The 20,313-nt window shown below is 30.4% G+C and overlaps 5 protein-coding genes across 5 annotated transcripts, besides 8 other annotated features; 1 reads left to right on the top strand and 4 right to left on the bottom strand.

The window, feature by feature from the left end:
- Positions 1-808: 808 nt before the first annotated feature.
- Positions 809-7,651: a mobile genetic element.
- Positions 1,579-2,455: a mobile genetic element.
- Positions 2,854-3,387, bottom strand: TVAGG3_0443460 (uncharacterized protein; the record flags this gene model as incomplete). The annotated part of the gene is made up of 1 exon (XM_051234295.1): positions 2,854-3,387. The coding sequence occupies one exon, from the start codon at positions 3,385-3,387 to the stop codon at positions 2,854-2,856; it is 534 nt and encodes a 177-aa protein (XP_051104025.1).
- TVAGG3_0443450 (uncharacterized protein) lies at positions 3,860-5,206 on the bottom strand (the record flags this gene model as incomplete). Its single annotated transcript, XM_001290718.2, has 1 exon — positions 3,860-5,206. One exon carries the CDS (start codon positions 5,204-5,206, stop codon positions 3,860-3,862), a length of 1,347 nt encoding a protein of 448 aa, XP_001290719.2.
- Positions 6,815-7,637: a mobile genetic element.
- A 1,311-nt stretch (positions 7,652-8,962) lies between the features above and the next one.
- On the top strand, positions 8,963-9,727 carry TVAGG3_0443420 (cysteine proteinases family; the record flags this gene model as incomplete). Its single annotated transcript, XM_001295980.2, has 1 exon — positions 8,963-9,727. One exon carries the CDS (start codon positions 8,963-8,965, stop codon positions 9,725-9,727), a length of 765 nt encoding a protein of 254 aa, XP_001295981.2.
- A 431-nt stretch (positions 9,728-10,158) lies between these two features.
- On the bottom strand, positions 10,159-12,153 carry TVAGG3_0443410 (ZGC:162945 family; the record flags this gene model as incomplete). The annotated part of the gene is made up of 1 exon (XM_001295979.2): positions 10,159-12,153. The coding sequence occupies one exon, from the start codon at positions 12,151-12,153 to the stop codon at positions 10,159-10,161; it is 1,995 nt and encodes a 664-aa protein (XP_001295980.1).
- Positions 12,154-12,382: 229 nt separating this feature from the next.
- Positions 12,383-13,029: a mobile genetic element.
- A 103-nt stretch (positions 13,030-13,132) lies between these two features.
- Positions 13,133-13,239: a mobile genetic element.
- Positions 13,240-14,277: a mobile genetic element.
- Positions 14,278-14,750: 473 nt separating this feature from the next.
- Positions 14,751-15,583: a mobile genetic element.
- A 2,531-nt stretch (positions 15,584-18,114) lies between these two features.
- TVAGG3_0443360 (uncharacterized protein) lies at positions 18,115-18,651 on the bottom strand (the record flags this gene model as incomplete). Its single annotated transcript, XM_001295237.1, has 1 exon — positions 18,115-18,651. The coding sequence occupies one exon, from the start codon at positions 18,649-18,651 to the stop codon at positions 18,115-18,117; it is 537 nt and encodes a 178-aa protein (XP_001295238.1).
- A 1,649-nt stretch (positions 18,652-20,300) lies between these two features.
- Positions 20,301-20,313: part of a mobile genetic element that runs on past the window's edge.

Below are 20,313 nucleotides of genomic sequence, written 5' to 3'. Positions count from 1 at the left end.
AAACTACTCCTCAAACTCCTCCACAGATTATCCTCAAACTCCTCAGACTACTCCTCGGTCTAATCCTCAGACTCCTCCTCAGATTATCCTCAAACTCCTCAGACTACTCCTCAAACTCCTCCTCAGATTATCCTCAAACTCCTCAGACTACTCCTCAAACTCCTCAGATTATCCTCAAACTCCTCAGACTACTCCTCAAACTACTCAGACTACTCCTCAAACTCCTCAGATTATCATCAAACTCCTCAAACTACTCCTCGGTCTAATCCTCAGACTCCTCCTCAGATTATCCTCAGATTATCACTTTACATATATATATCGATAACTAAATAATTACTTATTATACTTTCTTTATTTTTTTTAATTTTAAAATAATATTAATATATCTTTCTACGTTTAATGATGAAAAGAGAAAGAGGAATAAAAAGAGGAAAGAGAAAAGAAAGAGAGAGAGAGGAAAAAAAAGAGAAAGAAAGAAAGAAAGAAAAAAAGGACGGCGATAATTTTGTATTGTTTTGTTATTCGGCCGAATGGCGGCTACTTCGTACCCGCCATTTGGCCCCAAAAATGGCGTATTATTCTATTTTTAAACGGTCATGACGTAAAACCGTCGCATCCCTAGAATGCACAAAAATGCAAAATGACGAAATGATATGTCAACAAACGTGCGAACCGATACAAGATGATTATGAAACCGGCGAAGAATTAGAGGAAGAAGAGATTTTTGAAGAAGAAGAAGATCTTGAGAATGAAGGCGAGAAAGAGAAAGAAAAGTCAAAAACATTCCATGAAAAGTATATAGATCAAGGAGAAAAAAACATAGCACACATTTGCACACATTTTGACACTTTTTCTGACAAGCATCATTCAAATTTGAAGAAAAACCTCTAAATTTCATTCAAATTTCTGTCAAAATGTGTGCAAAATTGAAATAGGCACACATTTTGACATATGATTATTTATATACGTTATTTTAATGGTTTCAGAGAAATCTTCGTTACACATTATTGAAGATTACTCAATATTTAAGTGAATGACTCACTACCACCTGTTTAGAAAAATGGTAGCATAAAATCCAAATGTCACATATATTATTTCTTATTTCATACAAATAAACTTACAATTATAACCTCAACTTGTTTGCAAAGCAGAAACTCAATATAAGCAATCGATCAGTAGTGTATTTAAAAGTCGAATTTAAATTTAAAAATTTATAATCTTATTTCGGAACCAAATAGTATAAATTTAGGACAAAAAGCTACGTGGTGTTGATAACAACTATTAAAATTCAAATATTACTACCATGAACAATACAATGGCTCATATTGATAATTGATAAACGTGCATATAAATTGCATATATCATCAATGTCATTAAGTAAAATACATGTATATAAATATATTAGAAATATTTTTCGGTTAGAATTAAAATCTATGTAATAAAAAATAAGTTATAAAAATAAATACCGAATTTTTATTTGTAATATAAACTGCTACAATATGCTAGTGTATACAAATGTATTTGTCGTATTGATTTGAAAGATCTTCAACATGGTTCAGATCTAAATTTGAAACTCGTAAAATAAAGCGAATCTTTATTTGTAATATAAACTGCTACAATATGCTAGTGTATACAAATGTATTTGTCGTATTGATTTGAAAGATCTTCAACATGGTTCAGATCTAAATTTGAAACTCGTAAAATAAAGCGAATCTTTATTTGTAATATAAACTGCTACAATATGCTAGTGTATACAAATGTATTTGTCGTATTGATTTGAAAGATCTTCAACATGGTTCAGATCTAAATTTGAAACTCGTAAAATAAAGCGAATCTTTATTTGTAATATAAACTGCTACAATATGCTAGTGTATACAAATGTATTTGTCGTATTGATTTGAAAGATCTTCAACATGGTTCAGATCTAAATTTGAAACTCGTAAAATAAAGCGAATCTTTATTTGTAATATAAACTGCTACAATATGCTAGTGTGTACAAATGTGTTTGTACAAATGTATAACTCTTTGTCAATTGTTATGGCACCTTATAACTTAAAAATCATTTTCATTAACAAATATAAAAAGTGACAATTAATATTTTCATTAAATGCATATTTAATTATCAAAACAATGTCGATTTAGCTTGAATGTTCATTATAAATGTGTAAGTTTAGGAAACAAAAAATAATTAATTCTCGCAAAGAAACTTATTTTAAAAGAACCTAAACAAAAGTTCATATAATAATAAATCTAAAAATAGATATTAATTTAAACGAAGATAATGAGAGAATGGGGATGTTGTAAAACAATGAGACTTAATGATCAAATAATTAAAATAATAAAATTAATTAAAGGAAAGCTAAAATAGTTTAATGAATTTTTATAGATTGGTTACACAATCAATGTTTCTGTGTCAATGTACATCAATCAACATTGTTTCATTGAATTTTGTCTTCATATCTACTTATATATTACTGTTCCTGTTTCCCTTATTATTAATTTTCAAATTCTTATATAATAATTTTTTATTCTAAATGATTTGTCATAAATTAATTAATCTCATTTCCAAAAATATCATCTTCTGTAATTTCGAATTCATTGATATTTATATCATCGGATTCTTCTAATTTAATTGTAACAGAATTTGAAAACTGCTCATCATTTTTATTCAGATATTTTTCAATTTCTATATCTCGATAATCGGCCTCTCCAAATCGAAATGATTTTTTATGTTTTTTGATTATTTCACTTGGTATTTCTGCACGTTCTAATCCAAAATTAGATGTGAATACATCTAACTCTTGTTGAATTCTTGTCAATGGTATAAAATACGATTTTTTATGATCAAAATTGTCATTTTGCTGCCTTATCAACTTTCAATAGGATGTAAATCATATGATAAATAGTTGGATGTGGGAATGCAATATGAGAGTTTAACACTTTGTTAAATGACTCAACTCCATTATTGGAAAAGATCATATCAGATACTTTCAGCTTGTTAATTACATCATACTTTTTACCCCATGTATTTAAGAAATATTTTGCAAAATCATTTATTTCTTTAATCGCATCTAATTTTTTGCAAATTATTTCAAAAACTTCTATTGGAACAAAAGGACATGCACATAATAGTTTTAAAAGTGATTTTGCGCAAACATCGTTTTCATCACATAACTTTTTGAAATTTTTAACAAGAGCTGCTATATAATGAAATATACAACCAGTGACTGTAGTTTCATCATTGACTTTAGATTTGATTGATTTCATTAATGCATTCTCAAAATCTGATGTAATGATTTTATATTTTCCCAATGATATACTAATAAGAGGACATGTGATCATTAAATTAAAAACTGTATCATAGTTAAGTGATGATCTTCCTGTCATTAGTACATGAAGGAAAGGTAAATATAAATTTGTAGCTTCATCGTATACTAAAAGATTTAAGAGCTGCCCATTTGCTAACTTAATTGGAACGATACGAAATGTTCCATCTATGAAAAGATGGTTGCAAGTTTTAGCTCTTTTTATAAAAGCTGGCAACCCGAAGAAATAATAGTTAGTATCATCTGAACTTGAGTAATATTGGGTTATATAATAATCTGTGCTGTTATACTTTTCTAATAACTTCTTAATTAATTCATTTTCGCTTAGTTTGATTTTAGGCCTGATCTCGTAGTATAGCTTTGCTATTGTTTGAGGTGAAATATCAATAGTATCATCATGTGAAGAATTGTATTCAAATATGAGTTGATTTGAATATTGTCGAGCTTCAGCTAGTGATAACAATGGATTATTTTGAATATAAGTTGATATCATTGATTCGAATTCATACCTGATTTGATGTGTTCCATTGATTTCAATCGAATATTTCGATTTGGAGCAGTTGTGTGGAGGATTTATTTCGTGGATTGACGCTTTTATATTCGAACCAGCTGGAAATAATGATATAATTTGTGAATAACCACATTTTTTTTCGTTTGGCACAATAATAGTGTAACTCTAAATGATCATTCTTGCAATAATAACGTTCAAATCGTAATGGAATACCTTGAGGATATATCGTTTTCCTATAGGCAAGTTTGTCAGAGTCAGATATACTAAATGTATGATAAGTACGTAAAATATCACTAATTTTTATTCTCTGGGCTTCTTTATCATCTTTGTTCAATATATTGTAGTTTGCAACACATTGTTCGCAAATGGTTTTGGAAAGATTATATTGACTCCTTTTGTCGGAAATACTTTGATATACTTTCGCATTATCAATAATAATTTGAGGGTTAATAAAGTTATCAAAAGATAAATTATCAGTTATATGTGGTTGTTGTTTAGGAAGAGTCTGAGTTGGAAGAGATTGTTGTTGTCTCTGTTGAGGAAGAGTCTGAGTTGGAAGAGATTGTTGTTGTCTCTGTTGAGGAAGAGTCTGAGCTGGAAGAGATTGTTGTTGTCTCTGTTGAGGAAGAGTCTGAGTTGGAAGAGATTGTTGTTGTCTCTGTTGTGGAAGAGCTGGCGCTGGAGTAACTTGGATGTTTACTCTATTTACTTGTATAAAATTAGGAGGTAATTTGAGGATTGCTTGCCGAGATTTATTATTATTTGATTTTGGTTTCAATATGCGTCCATTAATATTTTGATGACCATCAGTAATTTCATCATTAATATTTAAATTTCTTTCATTAATGTTTTGATTAATATTTGAATGGCTATTAATCGTTTCTCCATCAATATTTGAATTTCTTTCATTAACGTTTTGATTAATATTTGAATGGCTATTAATCGTTTCTCCATCAATATTTGAATTTCTTTCATTAACGTTTTGATTAATATTTGAATGGCTATTAATCGTTTCTCCATCAATATTTGAATTTCTTTCATTAATGTTTTGATTAATATTTGAATGGCTATTAATCGTTTCTCCATTAATATTTGGATTCCTATTGCCAATTATATCATTAATATTAAGCGCGTTTCCTGATTTAATTTTATCTGATTTTACATCTTCAATGATATCATATGAATCATCACTTGATTCAACATCGCTATCTGCTTTAAAAATCCCTTCTGCTAATACTTCTGTGTATTTTTTACCATTGCTATCTGTCCTTATTGCAATCATTTGACCTTTTATATCACTTCTTCTAAATTCTCTTACTTGTTTTAATAAGCAATTAAGTTCATATCCATATTCTTCGATTGAATCCATGTTCAGTATTTTCATAGCAGTATCAATGTCATTTCTGGCTGAAAACAATGCAATTTGTGAAATATCCATATCATATCCACATTTTATTAAATCCTCCAAATTTGATAGTTTAGTTGAAGAAATTATTGGATTGTCAAATAGTTTAGAGGCTTTTTTGACTCTTTTATTTCAATTGTCATATCTGAATAATGTTTAACATAATTAAACAATTGTATCTTCTTTGAATCTTTTTGTAATATAAAAGTCTTTAGTTTAAGATGAAATACTTTGGAAGCATATAGATATAATGATAGACAATGTATTTCTTGAGGAGTATTGACTTTTTTAATTTTATTTCCATATTTGAGCGTGATAACCATATCAAAAATGAATAACCTTAATTTATAAATCTGAATTTGATTTTAATAATAAATAATATATATATATATGTAATTCATGAATTATATTTTTACACTTCATTTTACCTGAACAAATATAGCTGATATCAAATAACAATTTAATATAGAAATTGAAATTGTTATATATGCAATGTAAATACACATAATACATATATTATAATTTATCAATGATTATTGTCTAGACCAAAATTTGTAGATGGAATTATGCAATTTCTCAATTTAAAGTCCCAGCTGTTTGTATAACAACTTCATATTGAAATTTACTAATAAACACGGTAAGTTTCATAATTTTTATTATGATGATCTTACATTTGATTAAAATCGACGATTTTTCAATTGGAAAATAGTGCAAAGTAATAAAGAATATATTTAGCAAATTTTAAATTTTTTTCAAAAATTTTATAGAAAAAAGGACTAGCAAAGATTTAAAGGAAATTTGAATAAACTCATAGAATTTTTGAAAGAAGAAGGGAGATTTGAGAGGATTTTTGGTCAGAAAAATATAGAATTAAATGAATAATTGGGTATGATAAGATAAGTGAAGGTAAAAGATAATTTTAGTAAACGAAAACGTGTAAAGTTGAAGCAAGGTAATATTTTAATCATTTAAAAAAGAAAAAGAGGAAAACTTGTTCTTGAATCTTCTTGGTGAAAGACAAAATTCAATGAAACAATGTTGATTGATGTACATTGACACAGAAACATTGATTGTGTAATCAATCTATTGAAACTACAAAACTTTGTTCTTGAATCTTCTTGGTGAAAGACAAAATTCAATGAAACAATGTTGATTGATGTACATTGACACAGAAACATTGATTGTGTAATCAATCTATAAAAATTCATTAAACTATTTTAGCTTTCCTTTAATTAATTTTATTATTTTAATTATTTGATCATTAAGTCTCATTGTTTTACAACATCCCCATTCTCTCATTATCTTCGTTTAAATTAATATCTATTTTTAGATTTATTATTATATGAACTTTTGTTTAGGTTCTTTTAAAATAAGTTTCTTTGCGAGAATTAATTATTTTTTGTTTTCCTAAACTTACACATTTATAATGAACATTCAAGCTAAATCGACATTGTTTTGATAATTAAATATGCATTTAATGAAAATATTATTTGTCACTTTTTATATTTGTTAATGAAAATGATTTTTAAGTTATAAGGTGCCATAACAATTGACAAAGAGTTATACATTTGTACAAACACATTTGTACACACTAGCATATTGTAGCAGTTTATATTACAAATAAAGATTCGCTTTATTTTACGAGTTTCAAATTTAGATCTGAACCATGTTGAAGATCTTTCAAATCAATACGACAAATACATTTGTATACACTAGCATATTGTAGCAGTTTATATTACAAATAAAAATTCGGTATTTATTTTTATAACTTATTTTTTATTACATAGATTTTAATTCTAACCGAAAAATATTTCTAATATATTTATATACATGTATTTTACTTAATGACATTGATGATATATGCAATTTATATGCACGTTTATCAATTATCAATATGAGCCATTGTATTGTTCATGGTAGTAATATTTGAATTTTAATAGTTGTTATCAACACCACGTAGCTTTTTGTCCTAAATTTATACTATTTGGTTCCGAAATAAGATTATAAATTTTTAAATTTAAATTCGACTTTTAAATACACTACTGATCGATTGCTTATATTGAGTTTCTGCTTTGCAAACAAGTTGAGGTTATAATTGTAAGTTTATTTGTATGAAATAAGAAATAATATATGTGACATTTGGATTTTATGCTACCATTTTTCTAAACAGGTGGTAGTGAGTCATTCACTTAAATATTGAGTAATCTTCAATAATGTGTAACGAAGATTTCTCTGAAACCATTAAAATAACGTATATAAATAATCATATGTCAAAATGTGTGCCTATTTCAATTTTGCACACATTTTGACAGAAATTTGAATGAAATTTAGAGGTTTTTCTTCAAATTTGAATGATGCTTGTCAGAAAAGTGTCAAAATGTGTGCAAATGTGTGCATTTTATCCATCTCCAGATCAAGAATTAGACAAGCATTTGTTCAATTGCTACATTCACGGAATAGGAATCCAAAAATATTTCGACATATTAACATATGCAGGAGTGAAAGTACCATCTGTTGATACATTGAATAAGAGACAAGCTGCTCTCGGTCCTTCACTTGAAGAATTTTGTTTAAATCGCATACAAAAATACATAACTGATGATATGAAAGCAGCTTATGACTGTGCTTGGACTGGAAGAAGAAATGCTTTTTCATCTTTTTCAAGTTTGGCAAATATTGTACTTAATAAAATTTGTGGTTTTCGAATTGTAACAAAATATAAAATTGATGGATATAAAACTGTAATTAGTGATCCTGATATAGAAGCCAATATGATGGAAATCACTGCTCTTAATTCTATTATCAATTCTGACATTTTTCCAAAAATTCATACTTTTGTATCAGATGGTGATGTAAAAACCAATACAGCATTAAATCATTCAAAAACCTCAATTCAAATTACAAAGGATTCTAATCATTTAATCAAAAATGCTTTTAATAAATTTAAAGATCAATTGCATTTTTTGGAATCTCAATTTAGAATCATATTTGCAGACAATACACTTACAATTGAACAGAAGGTACAAAAATGGCTTGACACAAAGAAAAAGTATGTAAATCGTCAAAATTATTCCGAAATTTGCGAAACAATTGATGCTACAGCTTTCTTATTTAGATGTATTAGGAAAGGTCTTCATACAAACTTTAATGAGAGCATTAATGCACTCAAGGCCCGATTAATTCCAAAATTTTCATCGTGGTCAATCGGTTTTGTCATTAGAATGTTTGTCGTTGTCATTGCTTATAACGAACCAAGGTGGAAAGAATTGCTTAGAACAGAATTTTTCAAATTTGATATTTCAATGTATGACGAACAAATTCAGAACCGTATCAAAAGAATTGAGAGCCGCTCAGAACATGTTCGGAATCATCGTGCACAAAAAAAAAACCAAAAAACGAGCAATTGCAGTTAGGTGGGCAAGAAAGCATAAAGCAAACGTTGAACCTGGGGCAGAAGCTTTTAAATCTCCTAAAAAAGAAACAAATACAATTAAAATTGCACATAAGAAAAAGGATTTAATTGGAAATATTCCAATTAAAGATTGGAAAAGAAAGTTCTTTTTTATTACTAATGTCGCATTAGATAATGTTGATTTCCAAAGTGCTGTTTTATCCATTCCATATTTGTACGTACGTTTTTCAAAAGATTATAAATACGCAGTAATTTTGATCAAAGATTATAATGCAAGCATGATTATTGATTCTTCAATCTACTTGTCAATGGGTTTGGAGCGCGAACCTCTTGATGACGAAGTTGCCCAGAAAGTTATTGAAAATTGTCCAGTTGATTCAGGTCTGGTTGTTTTCCCAACAAACAAATTTGTTGTATCAAAATCCCCAACTTTTAATCCTGGACTCGATAATTTATGCAGAAATTGCTTTTTAAATGTTATTATACAATTATTCACATTTAATGAATTCTTAAAGATTGAGTACACAAACATATTATCAATGATACAAGAAAACTATTCAACTCCAGATCATCCAAACCAAAATTTACAACTGGCTCAAATATTCGCAAATTACATTCATCGTCCAACCGATCAAATTTCATCAGCTGTACATATCTTAGACACCCTTATTTCAGATACTCATTACCAACCAAAAGAGGATGAAGATTTTGTAACTTTGGAAAATCCAATTGAAGCTCTTTCACTATTTGTTGATAAATTAAGTCAAATTCCAGTCAATAATATAGATATAAATAGTATGATAAAAGGTTTATTCTATATAAATCCCGCTCAAATCAAAATTGAAGTATGTGATGGTAAAGTTGAAACCCAAATCGATAATTTTCCTCCAATTTTATTCGCAAACGTAGTTAATACAAATCAATTTTATTTACCTTTACGTTTTGACGAACATCCGGAATTTTATTATGATTTGGTCGCCGTTATTTCAAATCCGGAAGATCATTTTACCATATACATGAAAAAACAAATTCAATATGGTATTATTTCAACGATCTCAATTCAGATTTCGTAAGAGCAGATTTTGTATATAAGCTCACAAGAAAAGAAGAACGAGTATTTTTGTGTGTCTACCAGCAAAGACAATGTATCGTACAATAATTATTCAATAAGTGTGGAATTCGATAAAAATTTTTGTAAAAATTTATAAAATTTATCGTGTAGTATAAATTACAAAGCTTTTTAAAAGTAAGTCTCTTTTAGTATCATATTCTGAAAGGAAATTGGACTCAGAAAATCTTCTAAGAACATCCTAAAATCAATCACCCTTTGAGTGGCTTTCATAATATATCTAGATGATAAACCAGAAATTGAACCCGCATATGGGTCCCATTAGGATACATTGTAAACTATTCAAAAATAGTTTACAAAATTAATTTATGTAATAATAAAATTTTTAATTGAGATAAATTAAAAAAAATCTTAGGAGAATGTTATGGATTTTCTTCATTGAACCATTCGATAAATGAGCATCTTTGCGAGCCATTTGTGTTCGAGAGTCTTGTACCATAAAGGTGGCATCTCAGCAGTTGAGCATCCCTTCAATGCATTGATATCTGTTGATGGAACAGAGTATGCGACTTCATCATTGACCATGATCCAATATGCACTTTTTTGCAAAAAGACCACGTAATGAAAATTGCAATAGGCAACAATTGCAATCAATTGATATCTTTGCCTTTCGACTGTTGGGAGTGTCAACTTTTTCGGGAAGTCAAAGATGACTTGATGAATCGAATCATTCTGCCACTCTCTCTGAATGTCGAAAGTCAAGAATTGTGGCCATGATGTGTTCCTTGTAGTTGACAAATGATATTGAATGGCATGATCGAGATCTGGTTCTCCAATTCTGGTGTGAATCGAGTAGCAATTTGTTTGTTCGTTGGCACTATCACGGTAAGTGATTCGGAAGAGTTGACCGATTCCTGGTATTTGCTCTGCGAGATCTGTGATCAATCTTGTCATCGTGTCATCACAATCTTGTGCCTCATATGTTGAGTTCCCAAGTAATGTGGCAAGTTCATGGGGAACGAAGACTAATCCTTTGGACTTCAATGAATTCAAATTTGTAAAGATACTTGACATCTCTGTTACGATGGGAGAGGACTGATTGGCAACCTTCAAAACTTCTGTTCTCACTTCGGATATGTAGAACAGAACCTGTAAACATACGTTCAAATGACACGTATTTCCCATATTATGAAGACCAACAATACCACCTTTAATTGGGTAAAGGTAGTTCGCCTCTTGTGATGACTGTATGATATCGACAGCTTGATGAGCGACAGCAATGATGTTCCGCTTTGATGGTTTCATGGAGGGTGCAACAACAGCAGCGACGGTATCGCTTGAAGGAAGAACCTTTGTTGGTGTAAAATCTTCGAAAAGGAGTAACTCTTCATTATCATTCAGGGGTGATCCATCAATGTTATAATTTGTCAAACCGACTAAACCTGATATGATCAGAGGAAGTGATGTGCGCTCACCTCGAAAACCATTTTTCATGCAGGACCAGCATGACTTGAAACGTGCAAAGAAACGCTCGACAATCTGCCTGTCTTGGGCAATGGCGTTGTTGCGTTCAACGTCTGCTTCTTCGTGGCTTCTCTTCATCACCACGGCAGTAAGGTGATATTTCTGGATTCCAATATAGCCCCGGTCGGCAAGTACAGGATATTGGTAATCATCAAATCCTCGCTTTACTGTCAAAAAATCCGAGACTTTTGACAAATCGAAAATCTTCTTGTCATGGACTGCAGCCATAAACTCAACGTTTTGATGTATGGCTTTTCCATCTGGTGACACGAGGACTTGGAGCTTAATACCGTTGCAGTGGTTTTTTTCATCCCAACTATAAAGCCTCTCTTCCTTTACCGAAGGAATGTTGAAAGGAATTGTAGTGCTGTCTACAGCTGCAACAGCATCAGGGAAGTTTGTAAATTTGTTCTTCATTGAAGTTAACGGTGGACAGTGATTGGGAAGAAAATAGCTCGCAAAGATTGGAAATGCAACATTGGTAGTTCTTGTAACTAATTTGGAATAGCATGACTGGGAAATATGTAGCAACGGACATAATGCTGAATAGGGCAAGTATGTGCAGTAATATGTGAGCGTGAGGAAGAGAGACTCGATTGTTGAAAATTTGACCTTCCTTCCTCTTCTGGCCCTTCCACAGTTGGATTCAATAATGTCAGCGAGGTATTCCAATTGTTCATATGTGAAGTTGCACAATGATCGGAGCTGGAGCTTTGGATGCATCCTGATGAATATTGAAATCGAGAACCTGGGCATTGGATTGGTCAATGTCATCTCTTTTGCCTCTTCTTCATTTAATGGCTCTTCATCTGTGTCGGAATTCTCAGGTGTAACAGTAACAACAATGCTCGCCCTTCTGGATTCTTTTATCTTGGTGATGATATCTTCATCGCATGGTTCATCCATGTTGATAAATGAAGTGATTAAAAGATATAAAAATCTTATCAAATTTGAAATAGAGTTCAAAATTAATAAATAATGAAACCCAATCAATTTAATCATATCTAGATATCCTAATATATATCATTTTAAACTTGAAATTAAGAAACTGTGAAGAATTAAAAAACGTTTAAAATCTTTCATACAATTTAATCATATCTATATATTCTAGTATATATCATTTTAAACTCGAAATGAGTGCGGGACATATTTGCCAAGTGTCATTTTTCAATAACCTTAAATTACGCTTTTCTAATTTTTAAAAATAACCTTAAATTATATTTGAAGAAATTATGTCTATGATATATGTTTTATGCTAGAATCTTGGAGTTTTCATGCACTACACAAGAGCTCCAAGGTTCCAAGAGTGAATGCTCAATAGCAATTATAGAGATGTACCTTTTCAAAATGACTTTTACTGATTAAATTTAATCAATAGAAGACATTTTGAAAAGGTACCTCTACAATTCGATATACAAGAGATTCAAAGCTTCATTTCAGATAGATTTGAAACTTTGAAACTCTTGGTAGATTTTGAGTGAATGCTGACAATCATCTTTGAGAAGGTTTTCTTTAAGAAAACCTTCTCAAAGAGGTTTCTCAGGAGCCCTGAGGCTCCCTTTCGTAATGATTGGGAGCCTTGGGGCTCCTGAGACGAAGAATGGCTTCGCCGAATCTTTGATCAGCAGAGGCCAAATGAAAAGGCCTCTGCTGATGGATTCTCAGGAGCCCTGAGGCTCCCTTTCGTAATGATTGGGAGCCTTGGGGCTCCTGCAGCAGATTATCGCTCCGCTCCATTAATTTTTTTAAAAAAGTGCCGTGTGGCAAATTTGTCCTGTTCCCTAGCAAAAGTGACATTTGGCGCCAATTTTAAATTAGTGGATTTTGTGTTTATTATTTAAAAAATATAAATGATAAAATATAATTAACATTAATAGAATAATATGGGGCGGCGACAAATTTGCCCAGCCAGTAAAGTATTCAATTTTTTTTTGCATTTTTTTAAGGGTGCACACGAGAGGATCATGTAAACTTCAGAATTTAGCTTCTTAAGGGTGCACCCGTATGTACGTTTATTTGAGAGGAGGAGGATTACCCTCTCAATTTTGAGGGATTCGTTAGTTTATTTTCTCGATGAATATGCAATAAAATTTGATTTTTACCTTATCAATATACTTCATATAATATACACATGTTCATGTAAAAACTTTTTTCCAAAATCCTCATGAATTAATGGATTTTTGAATTTTAAGAATTTTTTTCGAATTTTTTCGAAAAAAAAATATTTTCAGAACAGCCTTAACGGCTAAGATTTAGGAACAATGTTAAGTATCAAAAAGAAAGGAGGTCTGATATAGACAACATATATCGTTGAAGGTTGAAAAAATCTCTAATATTTGAGCCCAAAATTTCAAATTTTAATTTTTTGAAAAAAGAGGCCACCCGTATGTACGTTTATTTGAGAGGAGGATTATATTTTTGAAAGGGTGAAACATTGGGAATATGTTAATTATATAATAATATGTATTATTATAAAAAAGAAAAAATAAAGCACGTTAAAATTTTTCTTTCTTGATTTTTTACAAAATCTACTTAGAATTATGCAAAATATGACTACATAATTATAAATTTCAAGTTAAATTTTAATTTTGATAAATAATTTAAATTTCAAAATGTCAAGTTCAGTTCGACTATGTATGTCGTAATTCCTCAATAAAGTGCCAAAACCCTATTAAAATATATGAACATTTTCAACATTTTAATGTTTTTATTTAAAAATTTGATGGAATATGAGCTTCAAACAATTATTATGTAAATAAAAATAATTAAATATATGTATTTATTCGTATTACAACCGTAGTAAGTCGATTCTTCCTTTCTTCTACTGAGGTTTGAATTTGATTTCGAATTGTAAAGAGATTCAAAGGGAAAATACTAGCGAATAAAAACTACCTCCATGAAAGGGTTATAATGGACTCAAGTTGTATTTTTTGATATTTTTTGCTTTTCGAGCCTAAATAGGTAGCCAAGATAATGCCTAAAAATAAGGTTCTAAATTCTGAAGTTTACATGATCCTCTCATGTGCACCCTTAAAAAAATGCAAAAAAAAATGTAATAAAATAAAAAAATTTTTAGTATCGATAATCTGAAATATGTTGTTTACTTAAGCCGCTCGCTTCGCTCGCGGCTTAGTTTCGTAATTTCATACAATCTTTTTTCGAATCTGTTCTTTTTGTCAACCGCGAGCGAAGCGAGTGGCTTTTTATTTTTTAATTTTTTTTTCTTTCTTATTTTTTTCCCCCTGACTTACAAATTTGATAGTAACTTACCAAATCTCTCTATCATATAATAATAAATTAATCCATTTTTTGTTTCAAATCCGACACTTTACATTTCTGACATGCAAACCTGTCACTTTTCACTTCACCTCACTGGGTAAGTTTGTGCCCCTCTCGAATAATATGGATGAGATTTGATCAAAAACAATCATCAATTTTTTTTGGGCGCCATATAGAGAACTATAGTCTGCGAGGTACTGATTCTATCCATGTACCTCGCAGACGAGTGGGGGACAAACTCGCCCATTGTCACTTTTCATTAACCTTAAACTTGTAATTTTCATTATTTTTAATTAACCTTATTTCTTTCCCAATTCCTGATTTATTTTATTCACTTACTATTAAAAGTCACATTTTAATAAAATATAATAATTTATTTATAGCATTTTTTACTATACTGTAATAAAAAATTAATTATAATAAATTAAATGTTTATTAAATCAAATGTTTTCTTTGCAATAATATTTTTAATGTTGAGTAAACAATGTTGGGATCAAGTGTATCATTTTTCAGACCTTTCTGAACAGCTTCAAGCATACTGATGCATTCGACTTTTTTAAATTGTGTCATTTCTTCGAAATCTCTTGTGACTTTTTTGATAACTTTAACACTTCTCTCTGAATCCAGACCTTTAATTTGCAACTTAATCAGGAATGAAGGAACAACACTGGAATATAACTCGATGACAAGTTCATCGAGTCGAAGATTTGGTTGTACACCACTTGTATGTGCCGGATACCATTGTGTCAAATTTTTTCTGAAATTAACTTTAAAAGTACTAAGTAAGATCATGAGATATAGCAATATATGTTTAAACCAACTTATATTTTGGTTGTACACCACTTGTATGTGCCGGATACCATTGTGTCAAATTTTTTCTGAAATTAACTTTAAAAGTACTAAGTAAGATCATTTATTTTTGCATAATATAATGCCAATATGGTTTCTTTTGATTTTATTTCATTTATAAGCAAATCAGATTTACCCAAAAACTCCACTCCATAAGCGTTCATTTGCTAAATTAAAAAGTGACAATGGGCTAGTCTGTCCCTTTCTCCCTCGCAGACCATAGTTCTCAGCCAAAATGCCTCTAAAATTTGTATACCTATAAACTCAAACTTCAATATATTCAATTTTATTTTTATAATTAATTTAAATATATCCATATAATTCTAATGTTTTCTTTTAATTTAAAAAATAATAATAATAATTAAAAATAAAAATAAAAATAAACTTTTCTATAATATTTATAAAGCTGATTTGATATATAACACATTTAGCTTAACAAAATAACTTAGAAAAATTGCCGCGCAAAATAATAGTGAGTGTCACTTTTTTGTCACTTTTTCTAGTGATGCATTTCGGTACGGAACAATATAAAATATCTTTGTATTTTGATTACATATTCTATATGTGGTATTCCGCAAATCATATTTCATATTCCATATGTGGTATTACATATTCCAATAAAAGGCACTTAATGTGTATTTTCTAATTCAATTAGATTTGCACATTAAGTGCCTTATTATTATAATAAATTTAATATGGAATAAGTCGAGTTTATTCCAATATACGAGCTTATGCTCATATGTCGGGTTAAAATCTGGCGTTTGGCAATGTCGCAAAACGCCGATATGCTAATTCCTAAAATTTTTTTATGAAAAAATTCTTTATTCGCAAAAGGTATAGTATTTGCTCATTAATGAACATATGCGAGAAATTCCCAATGTTTCACCCTGTCAAAAATATAATCCTCCTCCTCTCAAATAAACGTACATACGGGTGGCCTCTTTTTTCAAAAAATTAAAATTTGAAATTTTGGGCTCAAATATTAGAGATTTTTTCAACCTTCAACGATATATGTTGTCTATATCAGACCTCCTTTCTTTTTGATACTTAACATTGTTCCTAAATCTTAGCCGTTAAGGCTGTTCTGAAAATATTTTTTTTTCGAAAAAATTCGAAAAAAATTCTTAAAATTCAAAAATCCATTAATTCATGAGGATTTTGGAAAAAAGTTTTTACATGAACATGTGTATATTATATGAAGTATATTGATAAGGTAAAAATCAAATTTTATTGCATATTCATCGAGAAAATAAACTAACGAATCCCTCAAAATTGAGAGGGTAATCCTCCTCCTCTCAAATAAACGTACATACGGGTGCACCCTTAATCAAAGGAGAAATACTCTAAGGTAGAGCAGTTGGATCACTACTCAACCACAATTTACTTTTAACCATTTTTTGAATTCTTATTCAAAATCAAAACGCATTTTTATATAATTCTCTTATTTATTTTAATTTGATAATATTTATTGATTATATTTCAGATCACTCAATTAAAAAAAGCCGTCTTTCTTTCAAAATTTCTGAATTATTATCCTTTCAATCTTAATGAATAAAATCATATTTATTCTTGTTTAAAACACTTCATTTCTTTAATTGTAGTGTTGCTTACTGCAACACTTAAACCAATTGTGGATTCCATTGAATGGCCTTCAATGGAATTCACAATTGGTTTAAAATTAGTTGATGCATATCCTATGTATGGTCCTAATATGGTCTGGCCAACCATATTCTAGTTGGAAATACATAGGATAGTATCACTAATCAATACAATACATAACAAAGTTAAATGCGAAAACAAAATCAAATTACAAAATCGTGCAAAACAAAGAATGAATACAAAAACACCTATCCACTGAGGCTGGCCACCTCAGTGCATTTCGAATAAACATACAAGTATATACAATTTAAAAAAAATGTTCCGTACCAAAATGCATCACTAGAAAAAGTGACAAAAAGTGACACTCACTATTATTTTGCGCGGCAATTTTTCTAAGTTATTTTGTTAAGCTAAATGTGTTATATATCAAATCAGCTTTATAAATATTATAGAAAAGTTTATTTTTATTTTTATTTTTAATTATTATTATTATTTTTTAAATTAAAAGAAAACATTAGAATTATATGGATATATTTAAATTAATTATAAAAATAAAATTGAATATATTGAAGTTTGAGTTTATAGGTATACAAATTTTAGAGGCATTTTGGCTGAGAACTATGGTCTGCGAGGTACATGGATAGAATCAGTACCTCGCAGACTATAGTTCTCTATATGGCGCCGAAAATTTTTGGTGAAATGTCGTCGCATTTCACCAAAAATTTTCGGCGCCATAGGAAGAATTGGAGGGTGTGATATACTATTACATGCTATAGTACTCACACCCTCCAATTCTTAGCCAAAACGGCTAAAAATTGCTCACAATTTCAACAATTGTGAGCAATTTTCAGCCATTTTGGCTGAGAACTATGGTCTGCGAGGTACATGGATAGAATCAGTACCTCGCAGACTATAGTTCTCTATATGGCGCCCAAAAAAAATTTATGATTGTTTTTTATCAAATCTTATCCATATTATTCTATTAATGTTAATTATATTTTATCATTTATATTTTTTAAATAATAAACACAAAATCCACTAATTTAAAATTGGCGCCAAATGTCACTTTTGCTAGTGATGCATTTCGGTATGATATGCAATTTAAAAAATATTTTATAATTTTTACAAAGACAAGAGCAACTATGTTTTCCAACTAGCTCCCTTCATGATCTTTAGCCTAGCGTCCATTAATTCCTTACTCATGTTTAAATTTGAACAAGTTAAGATGAGACGCTGGGCTGAGATTGTTCTTTCACAGCTTGCCTCCGCACAAGTGCAGCAAGTTATGCGGAGGCATATATTTGCGAACAATCCCCAATTTTCATCATTGATTTTAAAATTAAAATCAAAAATGTCCAAGCCACTTACAGTTCTTGATGTTTTAAAGATATGATTGTTATTGGCAATAATATCTTTAAATAGTTTAACTATATCATCAATCACATCATCACTACGTCCTCTTTTTTTGAGTTTGCTTGTGAACCAGCTAATTGCAGCATCAACCATCTGAGAATCATAGAGCTCTTCACCCTCAGTATCATCATTACTCTCATGAACTTCTTTCTGCTCATGAAGATCTTCATTGAATCTATTAAGATCCTGGGCTGGCCAATTGTGCTTCAACGAGGGTGCTGGTGGTTCGGTGTTTCCTTCTGCTTCAGCGGCGGCGTCTCCCATGAAGATTTCCCTGACATCTTCTATCGGGTCTTCCTCTTTCTGCCGGTAGTAGAACATCTTCACGTAGCCGCTTGTTGGGGGAGGGAATTATCTGCTATTGATACTGTTCCTAGCAAACATGAGGCCTTTGGGTGTAATGATGTATGCAAATGCCCAAAGGCCTCCCATTTGCGAATGAATGGTCTTCTCAAGCAAGATGTCCCTAAAGATTCTGGCGAATCTGTTGTTTTCGGCATCCAGCTCTTCCAGGGCCTTCATTGCATTATAGATGCAAGGATAGACCCTGGAAAGTGGAGACTTCGGGTCTTCGAAGATCAGGACCAAGCTGGCGAAGATGACGGAACACTTATAAAGATCTTCTGTTCCGTCAGGAATGGAATGGAATAATGTCACCTTCGCCCGCTTGGTCCAGAAAAAACCAGAATTTTCGAAAAAGTGACACCAACTATTAAAGTTATTTTATTACTAGATTTATTTACAAATTATAAGATAATATCATTAACCGAATATATTTTTAATATAAATAAAAAACTTTTTTTATACAAAAAATTACAATCAATCGATAAATATTATAAACCATTTATTCCAAAAAGATTAAGTAATAGGTGGGATCCTGCATATAATATAATTTTATGTCATAAAGTTTACAAATTTTAGATGGACCACAGTGAGAATGTGAGTGGTTAATTTAAAGGTGGTCTGATAAAGATATCGAAGCTTACTCAACACAGCATGAAGCAGTTTCTAATTCACAATCTTACTAGTGGTGTTTCGGTCGCCAGCGCTCTCATAGGGGTGCTGATTTCAAAAACCACTACTTCAAATTATTCAACAATACCCAATGCAGCATGAAGCAGCTACAACTGCTGTATCTTACTGGTAGTGTTCTTCGCTTCTTACTATCAACTCTAAAACTAGTTTGATGTATTATTTATTCAATATTAACCTTAATTATTTACAATTCTCACTTTTTTATTTTTTAAATGAATCAATCCGTTCCTGCACCCCTTGCTGATACAAAACAATATATTGATTTCATTCATTATCTTCAATATGGAGTTCAAGCAGAGATGCGTGCTAACTGCAATTATCGGAAAGATTCGCATTTGAATTCAGATGGAGTAACAATTATTAGACATTACTGTAGATGGGGAAGTTGTAGTGCTAACTTTACCTTTGAAATGAAATCTAATCAATACAGATTTGTAAATGGACATCATTTTCATAATCATGTTGGTGAACCACCGTCTTTTAAATATTCACCAAAGAGTATTTTTCTCAGACCTTATCTTCAACAGTATTTTATTAGTGGTGGTAAAGTTGCTGATGCAATTTCTTGTTCATATCAAGCTCTCAATATTCCTTTTATTAATAACTATGTTTTCTTTTCTTATGATGAAAATACTCTTCGGCAACTCAAAAAGGAACTCACAGAACAGATTTTGCAAATGCCGAAAGGCAGTAATCACTATGGAAACTTTCTTGATGTTGTTAACAAATATAAAAGCGAAAAAATAAACACTCCTTCAGCCAAAGATTTATTATATCATGAAATCGATGATGTAGATAATCCAGTTGATTTTCTCTTTGTATATGGAGATTGTCGTATCAAGGATTTGTTATATGAAGAGCCTAGGATGTACCATATCGACTCTACTTTCA

The sequence above is a fragment of the Trichomonas vaginalis genome, chromosome V (genome assembly GCF_026262505.1).
Source record: "Trichomonas vaginalis G3 chromosome V, whole genome shotgun sequence".
Classification (NCBI taxonomy): Eukaryota; Parabasalia; order Trichomonadida; family Trichomonadidae; genus Trichomonas; species Trichomonas vaginalis.
The sequence above is the reverse complement of the archived record's forward strand: the minus strand, read 5'-3'. Positions and strand labels throughout refer to the sequence as shown.